Source organism: Megalobrama amblycephala, linkage group LG3, assembly GCF_018812025.1.
Source record: "Megalobrama amblycephala isolate DHTTF-2021 linkage group LG3, ASM1881202v1, whole genome shotgun sequence".
NCBI classification, from domain to species: Eukaryota; Metazoa; Chordata; class Actinopteri; order Cypriniformes; family Xenocyprididae; genus Megalobrama; species Megalobrama amblycephala.
Genome location: NC_063046.1, coordinates 47,942,679 through 47,959,339, shown reverse-complemented (window position 1 = coordinate 47,959,339; position 16,661 = coordinate 47,942,679). Strand labels below are relative to the sequence as shown.

The 16,661-nt window shown below is 36.4% G+C and overlaps 1 protein-coding gene and 2 long non-coding RNA genes across 5 annotated transcripts; 2 read left to right on the top strand and 1 right to left on the bottom strand.

Annotated features, from left to right (window-relative positions):
• Positions 1–18: 18 nt before the first annotated feature.
• si:dkey-19b23.10 lies at positions 19–12,863 on the bottom strand. 3 transcript variants are annotated; one of them, XM_048185831.1, is made up of 12 exons: positions 12,622–12,863; positions 6,077–6,909; positions 5,859–5,977; positions 5,543–5,695; positions 3,980–4,203; positions 3,605–3,759; positions 3,424–3,527; positions 3,192–3,252; positions 3,018–3,106; positions 2,800–2,934; positions 674–774; positions 19–555 (listed from the first exon to the last, which is right to left on the bottom strand). In XM_048185831.1, the coding sequence occupies exons 2-12, from the start codon at positions 6,846–6,848 to the stop codon at positions 105–107; spliced, it is 2,364 nt and encodes a 787-aa protein (XP_048041788.1). In that variant the 5' UTR covers positions 6,849–6,909; positions 12,622–12,863; the 3' UTR covers positions 19–104. The 3 variants fall into 3 exon arrangements, with proteins under 3 accessions (XP_048041788.1, XP_048041790.1, XP_048041789.1); XM_048185833.1 differs by lacking the exon at positions 12,622–12,863 and adding an exon at positions 7,647–7,789; XM_048185832.1 differs by lacking the exon at positions 12,622–12,863 and adding an exon at positions 7,201–7,596.
• Positions 1,097–5,969, top strand: LOC125265546. Its single transcript, XR_007184279.1, has 4 exons — positions 1,097–1,223; positions 3,451–3,532; positions 3,897–4,241; positions 5,850–5,969. It is a non-coding gene; the product is annotated as an uncharacterized LOC125265546 (long non-coding RNA).
• LOC125265547 lies at positions 8,427–12,740 on the top strand. Its single transcript, XR_007184280.1, has 3 exons — positions 8,427–8,625; positions 11,419–11,498; positions 12,605–12,740. It is a non-coding gene; the product is annotated as an uncharacterized LOC125265547 (long non-coding RNA).
• Positions 12,864–16,661: the final 3,798 nt, after the last annotated feature.

The following is a 16,661-nucleotide window of genomic DNA, read 5'->3' as shown; positions in this document are numbered from 1 at the left end:
TGTGAGGATGAGTCTGCCTTGTTTAAAAGCGGTAATTTTTAATTCTTATAACATTGCAAGAGTTAAAACTGTACAAAACTGTCAGTTTGGGTAATAAGTGTAAATTATTGGGTATCAGTCCATTGTTTACTTGCACTGTCTGGTATGCTCAAATGAAGCCCATTTACCACGGAGCCTCTGTTATAAAACAGGCTGCCTGTTTCCACACTGTGCAGGGAGCCCCATGTCTGCTGATGTCCAGTGTGGAGGGATAAGGGGGGCGCTTTCGACACAATCTGTGGATTCTGGGTGGAAGCCATGCAACTGGTACTACTGGTTGGGCATGTACTCTGAGTCTTTGTGCTTTGAAGAAAAGCCAACTGGCTCTGTGACTGGACCAAATTTTGAATTAGACTTTGGGTCAGGATGTGATTCTGATGGTGGGTCTGGTTTGGATGAGCCAGTGCTCTGGTCAGGTTGTGGTTTGGGTGTATCTGTAGCTTTTCTCTCCAGTCCTCTTGCTGCTGTCGATGGATCTTCATGTGAGCATTTCTGCTTTTTATTTTGTAGAACATCCTGAAAAGACAATTTGCAAGGTCAAAGGGAAGGCTGGATATAACTGAATGTCCAGTGAGTTCACTGAAAGCCAAGGTCTTTGTTTTTAAATGCATGTAGGCTATTTGTTCCTACTTACTTTCCACACTGTTTACAAGGAAAGCTTGTGGGAAGTGGTGGGGTGTGAATCAGTCTCTCAATACTGGGTTGGTTAGCTAGCATCTTGGGAGATGGAAGAACCTGTGGAAGAGTTCAATTTTCAAATATTTACTACAAAAAAAAAAAAACAGTATTCTACAAGGTGTCTGGTGTTGTCCTTCAAAGAATTAGCAAATCAAGCTCTCGACTATTGAAAATTTAACCATGGTTTTGCTACAAAAACTAGTTTACCTTTGTGTAACCAGTAACTACAAATTGTTAATATGCAAGAAAAACATGGTTATACTATTAAAACAATGGTTAATTTTCGTTATGACTGTTAAACTTGGTTTACAAATGTGTATTTGTATTTTGTAATGTTAAATTAAATGGCGTTACATTATATCCCACTTAAACCCCTTTTAGGCGCATGCGCACTCGTGAAGCAAAGTCAGAAGACTCGCGTGCTGTCATTGCAAGCTTTTACGCATTTCAAAAAGGAATAATTCGTGAATTTCTCTCATTTGCAGATGAGGATATAACAGTAAAACGTAAGTTATTCACTGTGGAAAATTTCTCAAACGCAAATCAAAGCACCTGACCAAACCACGCTAAATATTTAGTTTCAAGCGTTTATTATAAAATTATATCAAGTTTTGGACAGATTTGTGTACTGTTACTAAGCAGTGACCTTGGATAGTTTTCATATGTTTTGTACATTAAAAATGTACTATAGTAAAAGTTGAAATGGAAGAAACTATACTTTGACCATATGCACGGTTACTTCCTGGTTTTCGATAAACCAGCTTGGGCATTTCCGGTGAACTGTTAGCTGTCATTCTTTACTCGCTGTAAATCGACACAAAACCATCAATGGTTTACTTTTTAATGTTGTATTTATATTTTACTGTAGTTATTTGCCAGTTAACCAGTTGTATTGGTTGCAATAAAGACTTGAAGCTAATGGAAAAGTTGAAAATTGGACACGCGCACACCGATATTTGTCCAGAACGTTAAATGTTATTTTTAATCCTTTTGAGATTGTCCCCATTTGTACAACCTAAAATTTCAAGATGAAGGAAATCCATCATTTGATGGAAAACACGTTTATTAAAAAAATAATTACTAGACATTAATTACCAGCAGATGGCAGAAGGGGAGCATTATTGGGTCATATTAGTCATTTCATGTAAAAAGATTTTTCACACGTTTCGTTTAAAAAATAAATATAAAACATTATAAAATCACTAGGTTTAAGAATACATTTTGTCAGGGTGAAGTATGAAGTACTCTCAAAGACTCGTATAAAACAATAACTTTTCTTGCAAATGAATTGGATAGAAAGCAGGCACCACTCCCTCCCTTTATAATCACTGAAGCTGTCACTTCGACACGCTTGTGAAAACTCATTTTATTCAGTGAATTTAAGTGCAAAATAATTTAATTTACAGTGTGTTGATGCTTATTTTTCATACGAAAGTGTAAAAACTGATAGTCAAATTGAATTTTGCTGAGGATCAACACTGAGTGACGTGTCTTTTGTATGTTGTCTTGCTATTGAATAACTAAATTAATGCTAGGCCTGACTATTGAAGTGACTTTATTCAGATAATAAACTAAGTATTACACTATTGATGGTGTTAAAGCTACCTCATGACATCGAAGATACTGACACACACACAAACATTTCACCGGAAGTTTTTCAGCTGGCTTATATTATTGCGGAAGTTCTAAAGAACGTTCCGTGCATACGGTCTTCGATTTTCACTATTCCGAAACGCTCGAAAGAACAGGCTGACAGCACCTGCTGGTAAAGGCAGTGTGAATGCAATGAAACCCCAGTCCAAACACTTTGGCACCTTTTTAAATCTATTGCAAATATTTTAAGTAAGTGCAATCTATTAAATGTAATTAAAAATAATGAAATACTTTAAAATATAAAGGTTCTGTAAAATGTGTTATTTAATGTGTAGCTACTGCTTGTTTAGTGTGTAGACAGGGTATGGCATATTAGGTCAGTTTAAAAGCAATTATATAATTCTCCTTTTTGAATTAAATAATCCTAACTCTCCACTGATTTGAAACAAATGATTCTTAAATGTTCCAAAGTTTTAAAGTCAGTCTTACCTGATTGATGACGGCTGCAAGTCTCTCTTCCTCCAAACTTTCTCTTTCTCTCTCACTCTGTTTCCTTTGTTTCTCTGAAAGCCTCTTGGAGTTGTAGTAGAATTCAATACACTGTGACACCTGCTTTGTTCTCACCTGAAAGTTTGAACATGTTGAATTGCAAATGCTGTGATTTCAAATATTTGGTGGCTTAGATTAACAAATGTTTGATATATTACCATTTTATGTATAAAGGAGAAATCTTTTCCATAAATTGTAAATGCTTTATGGAACAGTCTTTGTTCACTCAAAGTCCAGATATCCGTGCCTAAATGTAAAGTGAAACCGGATTAGCCTTATTTTATAATTTGTTGACTGTAAATGTTTTTGGGAATCAAGAAATGAGTATTTACCAGAATAGTGATAGTTTTCTGATGGAGGGGAGTCTTTAAACAACAGCATCTCCAGCGCTGCCTGTTGCATAGGATTGGTGGAGAGGGATAACAGGGAAAAGAAGGAAGTTAAATAAATATACGTCAAATTAATTTGTGGAAGGCAACATGATTACCACGAACATTTTGGAGAGGTAATTGTGAATACAGTCTTGTAATGTCATAAATCTATAAACATGAATATTGCACTTACTAGAATGTTTCCATTACAACGAGACAGGCTGTGAAGAGCAAGCTCCAAATTGGCGCCACCTCCTGGTAGAACACTGGAGGCGCTCAGGTCAAGAAGATTCTCAACTGAGGTTTGAAATCACACTCATGAATAATTTTTAAAGAAATTACTGGTTTGATGGTAATTTAAATATTTTTATTACCATGCTGTAAAAGGGTGTCATTTTCTTCTAACTCCGCCCAAGGTTTCCATAACAGCTCCTCCCTGACCACTTCTTCTGGATACACCCCATGCTCTCTTCTATCTATTATCAGATCTGGCAGCTCAGCTTGGAACTCTGGGCCTATATTTATGCACCTTGGGTGTAAATGTGATAGAAAGTTTATTGATGTCACCTGTCTCATAAAATCTCATGTTTCTTAAAATGAGCGCGATTTGATGCCAAATCAAGAGATGAAAAAACACTTCTTTCTTTTTTTTTTTTTATGTTTCAGGGGAAAATCATTCTCAGCGGCATATCTCATATACGACACCAACGAGCGACTGAGAAGAAACAAACAAACATCGGAATGCTCACCTTTGTGAGTCATCATCTTTCCTCTCGCCTGTCCACATTGCTCTGTTTTCCACAGCAAAGGAAGACAACAGGTTGCAGAAGAGCCCCGTTCCACTACGTGTCGGGTTCAGCATTGGAGGTGGTGTACAGTGAGGTACAGTTCCTTCCCAGTTCTCCATGAGCTCTCTACTCAGCTGGATCACACTATTGAAAGGCACTCCAGTATATACGGAACCTGGAACATTCTACATGAGGCAAAAGGAAAAAAAAAACAAAATTGCATGTGAGTGATGCTACATAAAATATTTATTAATTAATAATTAATGAATAATATTAACAAGCATTAAGGCTTGTGGTTTTTAACACTTGTTACTGTACATTCAAACAATATGTGAAGGTTTTTTTTTAATGCTTTTATAGTATATAAATACTACTGCTTAAAAGTTTGGGGTCAAAGTTTTTCTAATCTTTTAAAAAAAAAGAAGTCTCTTATGCTCACCAACTGCTTGCAGTTGATCAGAAATACAGTAAAATCTGTAATATTGTGAAATATTAAATATAATATTTTATGTTTTTTAATATTATTTATAATATTATATGAAATAGAAAGCATTTGTGACATTATACACTACAGTTCAAAAGTTTGGGGTCAGAATATATTTTTTTTTTAAAGTAATTGAATAAATTAGTTCAGCAAGGTTGCATTAAATTGATCAAAAGTGATTTATAATACAAAAGCTTTCTATTTCAAATAAATGCTGTTCTTTTGAACTTTATATTAATCAAAGGATCATATAAAGTCGTACACAACTGTTTTCAACTTTGATATTAATAATAAATGTTTTGTGAGCAGAAAATCAACATTTTATGATTTCTGAAGAATCATATGACACTGAAGAGGAAAAAAACTGGTTTGCCATCATAAGAATAAATTGCATTTTAAAATATATATTCAAATAGGAAACAATAGTAACAAAAATATTCCATAATATTATGTAATATTATATGAAATAGAAAGCATTTGTGACATTATACACAACGGTTCAAAGTTTGACGTCTGTAAGAATTTTTTTTTTTTAAGAAATTGAATAAATGAATATTTTTGTTCAGCAAGGATGCATTAAATTGTTTAAAAGTGACAGTAAAGACATTTATAATGTAACAAAAGCTTTCTATTTCAAATAAATGCTGTTCTTTTGAACTTTCTATTAATCAAAGAATCCTAAAAAGGTCATACACAACTGTTTTCAACATTGATGATAATAATAAATGTTTCTTGAGCAGCAAATCAACATTTCAGAATTATTTCTGAAGGATCATGTGACTCCGAAGAGAAAAAATCAGCTTTGCCATCACAGGAATAAATAGCATTTTATAATATAAATTCAAATAGAAAACAATTAATTTAAATTGTAAAAATATTTCACAATAACACTGTTTGTGCTGTATTTTGGATCAAATAAATGCAACCTCTGTTAGCAGAAGAGACTTCTTTTAAAAAAATGTAAAAAATCTTACCGATCTAAAACTTTTGAATGGTTAAAGGCCAAAACTAAATGAATCAGTAAAATGTTGGTCTCATGCCTGTGTGCTGGAGGATCCCAGAGGTTTGTCTGAGGACCCTGAACTGAAGTTCAGTCCAAAACTAATTCGTGATCCTTCTCCTGGCCCTGACCCCTGCACATGGAGACTGGACTGGTGCAGACTAGGTCCATATGAATGTGATGATTGCCCCATCTGTCAAGATGGAAAAACGTGGTTGTATATTATTTAGTGAATGCTGCATGCTAGCATGACCAGCTTCAACTACAGAACATGAGAATGATGTGAAAGCCATTGATGCATGAATCTAACATGCTTGACCAAGGTAACAATCTGTCTGAATGTGCAGATGACAGACCTGAGGCCATGTCATGTGATCTTCAGACGTCCCAGGCTCGTGACCCAGATGCTGCTGCACGCAGGACTGAGGGTGATCTTGAGCAAGTGTATGGTTGAGGGACATTTGCAGTGAACATTCTAAGCAAGAAAAGTGCGATTCATTAAAAAAAAATCACCCAATGACTTGTATTTCAAAATAGGTCAACACACAAAATGTTGCGTTTTTATTACTCATACCTTTCTGCAGGGAGTTTATTTGTTTCAGATGAGGGCCTCCATGCTCTGAATAAACCAGGGAGGAGTTTGACTCTTGTTGGAGGTGTTGCGTTAAGTCCAAATTGTAGTTGCCATCATCTTGTAGCTGGAGCCAAATGGGGTGATTGTACCTGCCGGTGGACGGGGAAGGAAGAGAGGGAAAGAACTGCAACGACCCATCCGTCTGCGTCTGCGATTGGCTCAAGATCTGTCCGGGCAGGAAGTGTTGAGGTCGTTTGGGAGGAGAGAAGGATGGAGGAGGCAGGGGCGTCGGAGGTGGGCTAAGAACCAGAGGGAAGGAAAGGGAATGTGAAGGAGGAGTAGAGTTGTTGAAGCCGCTCTGCTCTCCTCCACCCAGCATTCGTGAAGTGTTGCGACTGCAAAACGCCTCGGAGAAAGAATCCAGTTTTTGTTGCTGATGCTCAGTTGTTTCGTAACAGTCCGCCACCTCCTGTTGGTGGCAGTGAGAACTCCAGTCGGTCTCATACACTCCAGCTTGTGCCTTGTTCCTGTTGAGTCCCATAGAGGACACGGGGGACGTATTCCCCCAGTAAGCTGCGTTCCCCGATTGATCTATTCCATTCAGAGCACTCCCAGTGCCATCCGTGGCTTCACACGTCACTTCAAACGGGCCGAGGCCACTTAATGAACTTTGCTGGTAAAGATTGTGACTTGACCTTTGACCTTCTGCCTGAGGTCGAAACATCGGAGCGAAGGAGAGCGACTCGGGTTCGGGAGATGTATGGTCAGCCATGTGGCGTGTTGCAAATGGCTGAAGCACCCTCGAGTTAGAGGACGCTCATAGCATCTGAAAACTGAAAAGACAAACAAAGACTGTAAGAAGTCATCGAAACTCTTTGAAACTCTTTGAACCTCATGAACGTTAGTGAACCAAACCACACAAACAACTGATTAATGGTTTCTTTGCATCTCCCTCTGTAACAGCTGCTTTTTAACAGCAAAGAAAAACAACTTCGCAGAAACAGAGAAACATCTACAGCAACAATCAAAAGACTACAAATGGCCTTTGTTTGTTCTATGTTTAGCTTGTTACTTTCTCTCTCTCGTCCTTCTTTCTCAGTCTTTTTTGTCTAGTGCTTACTCACCGATGTTCTTCTTTCTTTATCCATAACCTGTTGCTTTTGTTCGCGTGCTATCTAGTCATGTCGACCCGTGAGTTTTGTAGAGCGTGCGACCCAGCAGTCAAAATTAAAACACAGCCACGTGTGAAAGCAGCCGCTCTCTCTGCCTCTTTCTGGCTCGTGCGCAAACACTTCATGCTTAAATGTGAAAACACTTTCTCACACATTTCTTTCACAGGTGCCACCGATCAAAAGGTAAGTCTTCGGTTGTCATAGAGTCACCCCCTCCCTTAAAACCCTGAACCGAAAGCCACATCCTGAGGAAGCAGTCACGGATCTCCCTCTATCTCTCTCTTTCTATATCTCTCTCCCTCTTCTGTCTTGCTCTCCTCCTTAACCTCCTTTCCTTCTCAGTCTATTTTTATCTTTTCTCCTACATCACAGACTAAAGCAATCTGTGGTATACTCACAGTCTCCCTCCTGGTCCACTGAGGGTCTCATTCATGGTGAACGAGCAGACAGCAGAATCCATCAAAACTTTACTACACTTTTTTTAACAATTAACAAAAGCTGCAGGATGAAAGTGTGTTGTCTTCACTGATGTTGGCAGGTTATGAGACCTTTTGGGCTTATTGTGCTTGCGGCTCAGAATGTTATCTTGACATTCGCATCTGTTGTGGTTAGTGACTTCAGTGTAAAGAACGTAAGAGTTGTTTAACTGGCAGGTAAGGCGTGGGTGTGCATGTAAGTGTATATGATATGAGTGAGAGGCAACGCTTCCTGTCAAGTGTGTGTATGTGTCGGTCAGAGTAAGAACATGTTTGTGTATTTTTTTGCTATCTTTGAACTCTCTTGTGTATTTATTTTTGTTGTGCGGTGTGTTAAGCGTTTAACTTTATTGCTTTATTAAGATTTTGTGCATGCATAAGTGTTTGTGTGTGTTTCTGTGCGTGTGTTTGTGTGGGCGAAAAGACTGTGTTTACGCCAGTGAGAATCTGTGGTTGTTCAAAATCATGTGACGGGAAGTTGACCATGAAACAACGATAGAACAGGAAGTGGACAAGGGAAACCTCCGTACACCCCGCCTCCGCTCTCTCGCTTTCTTTCTGCAAGTGTATCCCTCATATACCCACAATATAAAATTGTTTCCATACCGCATACATTGTCTCTGCACCCCTTTTTCCACCCACACATAGTGTTTCCCTCTCTTTTCTCTCTCTCTCATGCTACACTATTTTAACTGTTCTTTGCTGGATAATAGCAGTTTGATGTAACCACTGCTTTTTTATTTTGAATGACAGGCCAGTACTACAGGTCCTCCCACTCTGTCGCCGTGCCTCGTGAACTCAGTCAGAGCCATTAAACTTTGAGAGACTGTGAATCTGGACGGCCCACGCACAGGTTGTAGGTTTGGCAGTTTTGGCTGATGAGGGTGATGTTAATTCAGTGGTGAGTACAGTATGAATGTACCTGCACAAGTCACCTACACAAACCTCACCATTAGCATAATGTGGGTGAAAGAATAAAGGTGTAAGACAATACGCATTGAGCAGACAGATTCCTGGACCAGAGAAATGTAGATTTGTTCACTCTCGCTGCCCTACTTTTAATTTTGGGCCTTTTAAATCTGCTTTGTAGAAGTTTTTAATATCCAAGAACAGAGAGTGTGAGAATTTGGGACTTATTTTCATGCTTAAAATGCCAGATTTGTTCATTCTTAAATCCGTATCATATGCCCTAAATCTATATATCATCACATAATACTGGAGAAAGGGGCGAGCTGGTTATAAGCTAAAACAACATAGGATATAATTGATGGAAAAAGGAGTGTGGAGGTTGTTTTCTAGTTTTCTGTCAGATGTGTGAAAGAGTGAACAGAGGAGGGGGAAAGCAGCAGAGCGGTTTGGACTTTTTTTTTCCTCTCCTTCTCTATCATTCTATCAAACCGTTTATCTTATCTATGAGACGGCCTTTATAAGTGCATGCAAAGAGATCACAGAAGAATGTGACGAACAAATGAAAGAAGTGAGAAAGGAATGAGAGAAGAACCTAAATTCCTGTGGAGTTTTTCCTGCAGTTTAGGTTACGCAAATAAATAAATGTGCTTTTTTAAGTGCAAATTACACCCCCCCCCCCCCCCATACCTACAGTTTCTAATGAATTTAGACTCTTCTCTATCATTTGTCTACTCCTGTCTGATTCAAAGTCAGATGTGCCGATGATGCATTTCAGGAGTAATAATTGATGTATTTAAACATCAGCAAATTCAAACAACAGCAACACTGATAATCAGGAGTCATATTTTCTAACTAATTACAATAGACCACATGTGGCCATGAGAATAGCTGTAAATACACGACTGCATGAAAAGTACGTGATCTTGTACAATTGAGGACATTTACTTCAGCTGTAGCCTCTTTAGTATTGTTGGCTCTTGTATGACGAATTGCTTGTGTTGTGAGGTTTTTCATTAGAGCACTGGATAAAAGCATCTGCTAAATGACTAAATATAAATAAATATAAACGTACAATTCAGATTCTGATACTTATTTCTGTCCATGTCTTCCCAGCTCTGAGCCGGTGACCTTTTTTATGATAGTATATACTAAGTATTTTTTCGTTTTTTAGTTTGATGGTGCCATTTTATAATAGCTGAAATGTAACTGTATTTGCATATTGGTTAATGAACCCAAAGGCCCGAAGTTCGCTGAAAGAGATTTTAGAATCTAGATTTGAATTTAGATTTATCATATGTTCAGATTTGCATGAAAATTATGTTTTTTGGCAATATTAAAATTTCATGGGTAGTCAGTGCTAAATGTTACGCATGATACACAAATCGACCCTTACTTAAATTATTTCTCTAAGGCGATCCTTGTCTCAAATGCGTGAGTGTTTCCCCTGAAAACAAAAAAACAAAAACAGTAAATGAAAATGTATATTGGATAAATCTAGCATTAAATGTCCCACAAAAGTTAAAATAAATTAAAATAAGCGACAGTTTGAATGTACGCTTTTGTGATGACATAAATATATTTTGGTTCTGCTCAAAAGGTTTTCTATAGAGAGAATGATATATAAAATGACCATAAAGAGGACAAAATCTATATGTCTCTCTCACTATTGATTAGATTTATCACCACTTTGATTAAATTCTTGTGTTTGTTTGTATATGTTTTTTGTGTTTGCTTGTATGTCTGTTTATATCTGTGCAGTAGACAAAAATAGTAAATTTAATAATTTCTCTATTGAGTGCCTTACTGCGTTTAATTTAAAAATGATTAGCGCAAAAGGATAAACATAAATGCATATAGTGACAGGCTTCTAAAGCAATCTGTCTTCATAACTGCTTAAACCTGTATTTGCCTATAATATGTAAAAGAAATTAAACAAAAAAAGCTATTGACTTTTTTTTTTTGTTGTTTTTTTTATATTAAACAGGTGCAACCTAGATTTAATATCTTGCCTTGCACCGTCAAATAGTACAACATATCCATAGTCAAATAAATGACACGCAAGAACTGCTAAGTGATGTTTCTAAGGACTCCCAGAGCCTTGTTTAAGTAGAAAATTCAACAATTCAACTACATCTTAATGAAGACATACCATAGACTACTGTTGTTTTATATATTAAAGCTAATTATAATTAATATAGAATAACTCGGAGCAAATATCTATAGACTAATTTTAAAAATATATATATATGTATATATTTGTGTCTGATATGCGACATTTGACACTATCTGAATGTTCAATTCATGTTTTACTTAACACATCAATCAGATTACATAAATCCAATTTTACATTTTGTATTCTTTTATTTTAAAAAGGGTTTGTGACCATCATCATATTCAGTTTGACCTGATACGAAATAATGATCTGAGTCTTAAAATCCACTTCACACTTAAAAAAAAGCCCAGCACCCATTTAATAGCTGAATAACAAAGACGTAACATTGTCCTGTTTAAGCAGCATTACTTATTGATGTTAAAGCTAAATTTGGCCGCAGTGATCAGTAGACAGGAAATATGGCCTTGCTGGATGTCAACATCAGACAGAACTCTTGCTTAGACATCATTTAAATGATCCAAAGAGGTTAAAGGCACAAACCAGAAGCTATTCTATTAGTAGTAGGATTCTCGTTAAGCCTAATAATTTTTTTTTTCATATATATATTTTTTCCAGGGTAAAGTTTAAACACTGAATATTTTGGCTAATTATATTAATTATATATATATTCAGGAATCAGCATCGCTGGGATTAGTAGTCGATAGCAGCAGAGTCATGGAGGCGGTTGCAGGACATTATCCGTCACATTACAGGTGAGTTTAATTACAGGTGAGTTTAATTTCATAAATAACAATTTTGAAATGCTTTTCCCTGCATGACATTGTACTTTTCAATATAGCAAAAATTCTCAACTTTGCTTATTAGACCCCGCTTTGTAAATATGAAACAGTATGCAAATGACAAAAGAATCGCACACCGAATTATATTAATAAGTGAGTTATTAATAATTTGCATTGTCCGCCATCAATAACTAGGTCATTAATGACCGGGGTCAAAAGGAAGAGCCTTGCACGCACACTCAGTTGTTCAGGAATATCAGTCCCATAATTGTCAACGTGACTCTTTAATTGCACATTAAAGGTGAGCTAAAACAGGAATTAACCTTAAAGCTACAAAATTATTTTTTAAGTCACACATTCAATAAATAATTTACTGAATATGACCTACAGAAGTAGAAAGCATCATTTTATTATACAGTGTTTTTTAGTTAAAGAGCACAGAACCAAAACTGTTTTTTCTCGCAGGATTGTGCGCAATCCGATTCCATTTCTCGTGAGAATGACTCACAGGGATGCGTAAATTCACAGATTATCAGCAAAATCGACTAACTATTTTGTGATTCGCAATACACAGACTGTTGCAGAAGCCACTGTAATATGTTCACGGAGCGTTAAAAATGCTGTTATCAAAAGTATTATCATATTATTATGCGTCTCTTAAACTAAAGAAGGTATACCTTAATTAAATGCAAAAAGAGGTACATCACGGTCAAAAAGATACCTCATTTGATCCAAGCTGAGATTCTAGCGTATCCACTATACTCCAGTATAGGAGTATAGTGGATACGCTAGGCCTCAAACACGCAGATCCATGTTGCTCAGCTGAAACTATGTTTGCTCAAGTCTACGAGTCTGGTGCAATACACAATCTTATGACTTTCAAGCACAAATGAAACCTGCGTGTATCGCTTTACATTCAAGATTACAAAACAAACAAAATGAGTGTCAGCGCAACCATGCCTGTTTCTCAAACAGCTGAAATAGATGTGCACATCCTTGTAAAACACTACTGACATGCCTGTTTTAGCGCTCGCTAACTCACTTCGCTGTCTGTTTTTTGTTGGCTTGTTCATAAATAGAGTAAGATGTCACTTACCTCTCTGAAGTCAAGGCCCGCAGGACAGTTGAACTCTACCAGCTACATGCACGTCTGTATGCACGAGTGACTGAGGGAGGGATGCATGGCTATGGTAAGACAGTCACAGAGAGAAAGACATAGAGATACTCTGCGGAGGCGTTGGTGATGGTTAACTTTTCGGTACGGCAGTCTTCTCTTGGTTCCTCTGATCTTTTGAAGCCTTTGTCATTGTGATCCTGGAAACGAGTGAGAAAAAAACATCATACACCATAGAGAGAGAGCGAGAGAGAGAGAGAGAAAAAAAACTGTATTGCTCCGACTCAGACCTCAGTGGCAGCTCTCAGTTTGACAAAGCGCCTGTCCTTGCCCCTACATTTTTTCACTCTCTCTTTCTTATCCATCTTGTGTTTGTTTGTTATTTACCGCTATGAAATGGTGTTTGGGGAAAAAAAGTATTCTACAAAAGTGTGTCCTATTGGTTGTAAGACATTGATATATTTGTTCCATGTTGTAATTTATGATGGTCTCCTATTCTTCATCAAGGGGTTTCAACCGGGTCTATGAAGGAACGACATTGGGTCAGTGTAGATAATAAAGCATAATAAAATTGATACAGAATATTGGAATAGCAGAAATGTTTCCATTTTAACAGCTGCACCAGTTGATTTTGGATGAAGCCTGCTAAAAGACGTTTTTTTTAGTGCACTAAAAACAAATAAAGTAACATCTAAATTAATTATTGATATAAATGATCAAAAATATTCTGAATCGCACCAACTGAACTAGTTTTAAGAGTTCGATTGGGTAGAAATAATGAAAATTCTGTCATAATTTACTCACATTCACGTGGTTCCAAACCTGTATGACTTTCTTCTGTTGAACACAAAGATATTTTGAAGCACCTTTCAGCTGTTCATGTTTGTACAATAAAAGTTATTGGGGTCCAAACCCACGTTGAACCTCACTGTCTTTGTTGTATGAACAAAGAACGTAGACTTCTTTCAAAATATCTTCTTTTTTGTTCCACATGAGAAGTCAGACATTTTGTAACGCACAGGAGGATGAGTAAATGATAAGAGAATTTTAAATTGTAGTTTCCCACCTCAATGAGTAGATGACATATTTCTGTAGGCCATTATTAACGATTGGGTATGAAAATGATTGCTGTAATGGCAACACATTTAAAGGAGAGTCACTATTTCATGCAGAGATTTTAAGGAGTGTGACAAACAACGGTATTTTTGATATTGAAAGTCACACTTTTGCTGAAGATGATATAGAGTTTGGTGATGATGATGGTATAGTGATAATGGAGGTGGTGATGCTTACGAAGACGATGAAACGTTCAAGATGAAGATGGGGTTCGAGATAACAGGGTTTAATGAAGTCTAGTGAATGTGAGTAGGCTGTCGCAGTAAAACCGAGAGTCAGGCATGACTGAGCATTGTTCGGTGAGGAGTTTCACATCAACAGGGCGAGAGGGGGCGTTGTGTCGTTCTCTCTCTCTCTATCTATCTCTTATTGAGAAGGAGGGAGGAAAAGGAGAGAGAAAAAAGAGAGCTAGAGAGAGAGACAGATGATAAAGCCTGTACAAAACCCGAATCAGATGAGAAGACGAGTTTTGCGGTTCATAGTTACCAGAAATGTTTCCTGATTATAAAGGCATTTCAAGTGAATACCTTAAGTTGAATAAGATAAGTTGTTATGTGATTTGGCTCCATTTTCGTAGTCTCAAAAAACCCGATTCACTGCCGTCAAAAGTTGCCCAGAGTCAAAATGAAACCCCCATCCCCACAGAAAAGACACACACAATCACATATGTACACACACACACAGAGACACATCTGACAGATACGTGTAACACACACACAGGTTTGTGACCACACTCTGTCATCTCAAGAGTGCGACGTCGTGTTTTACCAGAAACACGTCGTTGTCTCCGTCGACTCTGAAATATCACTGTACCCCCGCTGACATTCAGATCAAGACTCACATGAACAAACAGCTGTTATAATGTCATTTGAGACATAATTGATGTATCAAAACTATTTACACAAACATTGCTCCAAACATTTTTATATAACAAATATTAATAATAACAAAATCAAATTCATTTGGGGTAACACTTTATTTCAATGGTCCACTTTTTAGACACTATAGTAACTATAAGTAACTTTGCACCTACGTGTCAAATAACTCTTATTAGAGTATTGTAGAATGTCTGATTAATATCTGCTAACACTATTACTTACTATGTCTTTTCTAACATTATAATACTTACCAGAAGTAACTTTGCAACTACGTCAACTTATTCTACTAACCCGAACTCTAACCTAACACCTAAACTAACAGTCTACTAATACTCTGCGAGTTATTTGATATGTTGTTGCAAAGTTACTTATAGTTAGTAGAATGTCTAAAGTGGACCATCGAAATAAAGTGTGCCCTATTTTAGTCCTTTTAGTCCTATTCTAGTAGTAATTTCCAAACCCAAAACTTAGGTTCACTACTGTTATTTGCTCTCTTTGTAAAATAATAATAATAATAATAAATGCATAAAATATTTAAATTATCATAGAGAAGGAATGTTTACAGCAATTGTACAAAGAAACATTTTATACCTCATACTGTACATTAATTGCAATTACTTTAATATACACCTAATATTATAACAAAAATGTTATCAAAATTAGTTTTGTTTTGTTTTGTTTAAGGAAAAGGTATGTTTTTAAATGTAATATAACTGTAAAGCACAAGCTAACTTAGATTCTGCGAATGTGTTTTAAACAGCAAAAGCCGGATGGTGAAATATATTCATGTAGAAACGATGTTGTTTTGTTCAGTCTTTATCTAAACATCTACTGACCTGGATGTTTTTTCCCTTCTGATTTTAGATTTTACCAAACACTTTTTAGTTCTCACCAAACATTTTTTGTGATCTGTTTATATTCTTTTGAGTACATTATGTGTTGCAACTTTACTCAACTTGACATTGATTTAATAAACATAATTCTCTTATTAAAAAGCATTGAATTAAATGTGATTCTATAATTTAATGATTTCATGTTATATTAGATGAATTTCTCAGGCATTAGAAAATATATTGATTGTACTTCAAAGGGTTTTGATGGTTTATCAGTCTAACTTAAAAAACAGAATACATTGTGCCCTACCATTGTAGTTAAATGTCTTCATTTTTTACTTTTCTGTACCACAAAAAAATTTCTTGCCTGTGGGAGGACATGCAAACGAAAAGCCCTCAGCACCTCTTATCAGGGAAAGTTTACAATCAGAATTAGACAAAGATTTCTTTTTGTCTTACACACACACACATACACACATTAACGTTAAATTCAAGAGCAACATAAATCTTATTGCTGAAGAAAAAATGACATAGGATCATCAGATACAAAAGGTAAGTAAATGAGAAGTAATTTTGAAACCTTTGAAATTTCTGATTTGACCTATGACCTCACGTTAATCAACTCTAGATTGTCATGAAAATTAAACAAATGGGGCATCCGGTACAATACAAAATTACCAAATCTTGTAGTGTTAAAAAGAAGAATTTTCTCTCAAATGTAGTAGTGCAAATCCTGAGTATATAAGTTAGTTTAAGAATATTTTTATTTCACTATATAAACCAAATTTAGTTATCCATCGTGTTACTTATTTCTTAACTGAAGAGCTTAGATTTATGACATGATCCTGCAAGTCACGCTGACCCCATTCGGCATTTAGATGCTGGAAGAAATTGTCATTTTTTTTTTACAAGCTAAAGTGTGCAGGAAGTAATAGTGTTTTATATAGTACGTATCGCGATCGCACATGACACACATACACACACCTGTTGACTTTAGAGTCTTCCTTTTCCTGCCCTGAGAATTAACGACAAATGGCATACAGCCAAGACACAAGCACACAACAATAATGTATTGTGTGCATAAAATCACAATGAAAAAAATTCAGAGCCATACAGACAAAAACATAAGGTCACATTTCTCCATTATAACATAAATATTTACAAAAAGGACATGTACAGCAGTAGATACATCAGA